We start from the raw sequence: 2,766 nt of genomic DNA on the forward strand, positions 1-2,766 counted from the left end.
GAAAACTATAAGCTTTCACATTAGAAAGTCGTAAATTTTCGTAGATTTTTTTTTGTCACGTGAAGCCCATGAAGTGGGAAGAAAATTTCACATTTTGTCCAGCTCATAGTTTTCTATATATAAAAATTATCAAACTCACAGATATTCAAGAAAATAATGACCTTTCGAAAATAAAGATTTTAAGCTTTAAAACCCTTTTTTTGGATATAAATTTTATTTTTACGAAGTTAGAGTTGTCTGAATTTTGCCTACACTTTTTAAGAAAAATTAAGTATTCCTTTACATATATATAATTTTGGTATATATATATATATATATATTATTTAATACTATTTAAGCGTTTTTACAAACCTGCAGCTTAGCGAGGAATGCTCTTACAGAGGTCGTTGGTCCACTCACAACAGAATTACATAAGGTATTGTAACAAGCTACATCAATATCCGATGGACAGAGATTTTTCACAGTTTTAGAATCGAGATTAATTTCAGCCATTAAGCCTTCTATTATTTTTGACTTAAGAAATGCTAAGCCGACATAATATGCTAACATGATCGTTTCTTCAGCTGTCAAGCATCCATCGGCATATCCACAAATCAACTCGCCAATGGAGTGACCCATTATAATATCAGGAATGATACCAATACTTGTTAAAAGATCAAATATCCCGATCTGCAATACATATAATTTTTTATTACAACTTTCTAATGTATTTTTCTGTTGAATAAAATAATATAAAATATTACAAATTCAGCATTCTGCATACAATTATGTATATGTAATAAGCTCTTTTTGATTTTAGTTATATATTTTACAGATATTATTAGTTTATAAAATATTGATCTTTAAATATAAGAGACTTTGTAAAAAAATAGACAATACAAAAAAATCCTGCGGCATATACTATAGACGATATATTTTATTTATAAATATATGTTTATACCTGTAATCCAATAAGGCCTACAAATAAATTGACTACGTTATCGACAATATCTTTGTCTTCATTTGTTAGAATACCTGTCACCGATATACCGTAAGGTCTCAAAATTGTGTCGCATTTCTGGACTGTTTTAATGAATGCTGGAAATTTCATTAAAGCTCGACCTACCAATATTTAAAAAGAATACTCGTATATAATTACATTATTTTATAATGTCGTGTAATACATAGTCTTAAATAATATTTTTGCTTATTTGATCTAAACATATATAAATAAAATCTCTGGAAAAACTGCTGATCTTTATTTTATACGTTTTTCCTACAGTATTATTACTATATTTTAGTTTAGTTTAATCAAAATTTAGTTATCATATCTAATAAATATAACTCAAAGGATTACAAAATTCACAAACTGCAGATATTATACGTGTTAACTTTGTTTTATGTTTTAACAAATACTTAAGAATATTAACATATGTGTAAATTAAAAATTGTTAAATGTTAATTGCAAATAAACATGTTACATCTTAATAATTGTTAAATATTACATTGTAATATGATATTTTTGTGATTTACTTACCCATGTTAAGACATTGAGATCCAATTCCAGAAAATATGAAGCAAATCGGTCTTTTTGCACATAAGTTGCGTTCCATTTTAATTATTGCGTTATCGGATACGTTGGATCCAGCAATTATGTATCCTCTGTAGGAATGACCTTTTATATTGTCACTATGAATATGATGTAGGAGAGAAATATATTCTACATCTATCGATCGACTCTGGACCTATAGAGATATCGTTACTAATCGTAAGTATACGACAACAATCTTATATCTTAATTAATAGCTTCTTCTCAAAATTAATTTTTTTTAAATTGAAATTATATATATATATATATATATCAAAGTGACAATGATTGCCCACCTAGTACATAGCATTATTTCTTATCAAAAACTGAGACGAACAGTCCTGAGCCATTTTTTTTTATAACGCTTAATAAAGGAGTTATTATTGAGTAAAGTCTGGCCAATCAGTTCCGACCTTTAGCCGGACGCACGTCGGTGAGCTGCGCACGGTAAAGTGTGCGCCGCCGCATACTACGAGAGTGATGCCATTTCTGCGTTTCGCGCCCGCTGCCTGCGCGTATGGAGGGGGTAGCGCACACAAGGAACGAGGAACGAGCCGTGTACGTGTGCACTCGCCGCTCGGGCAGAGTCGGATAATAGAAGAGAACAGACATAGAATGCGCTGTCTCTGTCTCTTTCTTTCTCGAGCGCGAGCAGTAGCAATAGCTACAGCTGACAATAAAATATCGAGAATCGATAATACATGTTAGCGTTTGCGACTTGGCGCTTGGCTCATCTATTAAATCCTCATATACAAACTATGAATAAAATAAATTTAGCAATTGTTTTCTAACCTTATAATTATTTTATACATAACAAATATTAATTAAATAGAAAGAGCTTGAAATGATAGAAGTCTACTCTTGGCCAACATGCCTTTTCAAAAAATTAACTATTATTGAGTAAGAAAAATGAATTGACACTAAAAAATTAAATAAAAACTAAATTTTATGTCATTTGTTCTACGTAACTTATTCTATTATCTATTTTTTTTATAAATAGTCAACGTATATGTTGTTGCTCAACGGAAACCGCGGGAAGGTGGTGGTTTCCTCCGTCATGTTGGCCAATAGTGGATTTATATCATTTCAAACTCTTTCTATTTAATTAATATTTTTTATGTATAAAATAATTATAAGGTTAGAAAACAGAAAGATAGCTTCAAGAATCAGTCCCCACAGTGAGTGGAGGTCGTCAAATA

The 2,766-nt window shown here is 30.3% G+C and overlaps 1 protein-coding gene across 1 annotated transcript in view; it reads right to left on the reverse strand.

Annotated features, from left to right (window-relative positions):
- The window catches only part of LOC115241799 (fatty acid synthase-like), a 6,356-nt gene extending 4,606 nt beyond the window's left edge, over positions 1–1,750 (reverse strand). The window contains exons 1-3 of the mRNA XM_029817728.1: positions 1,517–1,750; positions 941–1,101; positions 352–669 (exon numbers count right to left, since the gene is read on the reverse strand). Of these exons, the coding sequence (XP_029673588.1) occupies positions 352–669; positions 941–1,101; positions 1,517–1,592 (555 nt within the window). The 5' untranslated portion in view covers positions 1,593–1,750. The remainder of the gene's footprint in view (positions 1–351; positions 670–940; positions 1,102–1,516) is intronic.
- Between the last annotated feature and the right edge of the window lie 1,016 nt (positions 1,751–2,766).

This window comes from Formica exsecta, unplaced genomic scaffold (assembly GCF_003651465.1).
Source record: "Formica exsecta isolate Colony F162 unplaced genomic scaffold, ASM365146v1 scaffold510, whole genome shotgun sequence".
NCBI lineage: Eukaryota > Metazoa > Arthropoda > Insecta > Hymenoptera > Formicidae > Formica > Formica exsecta.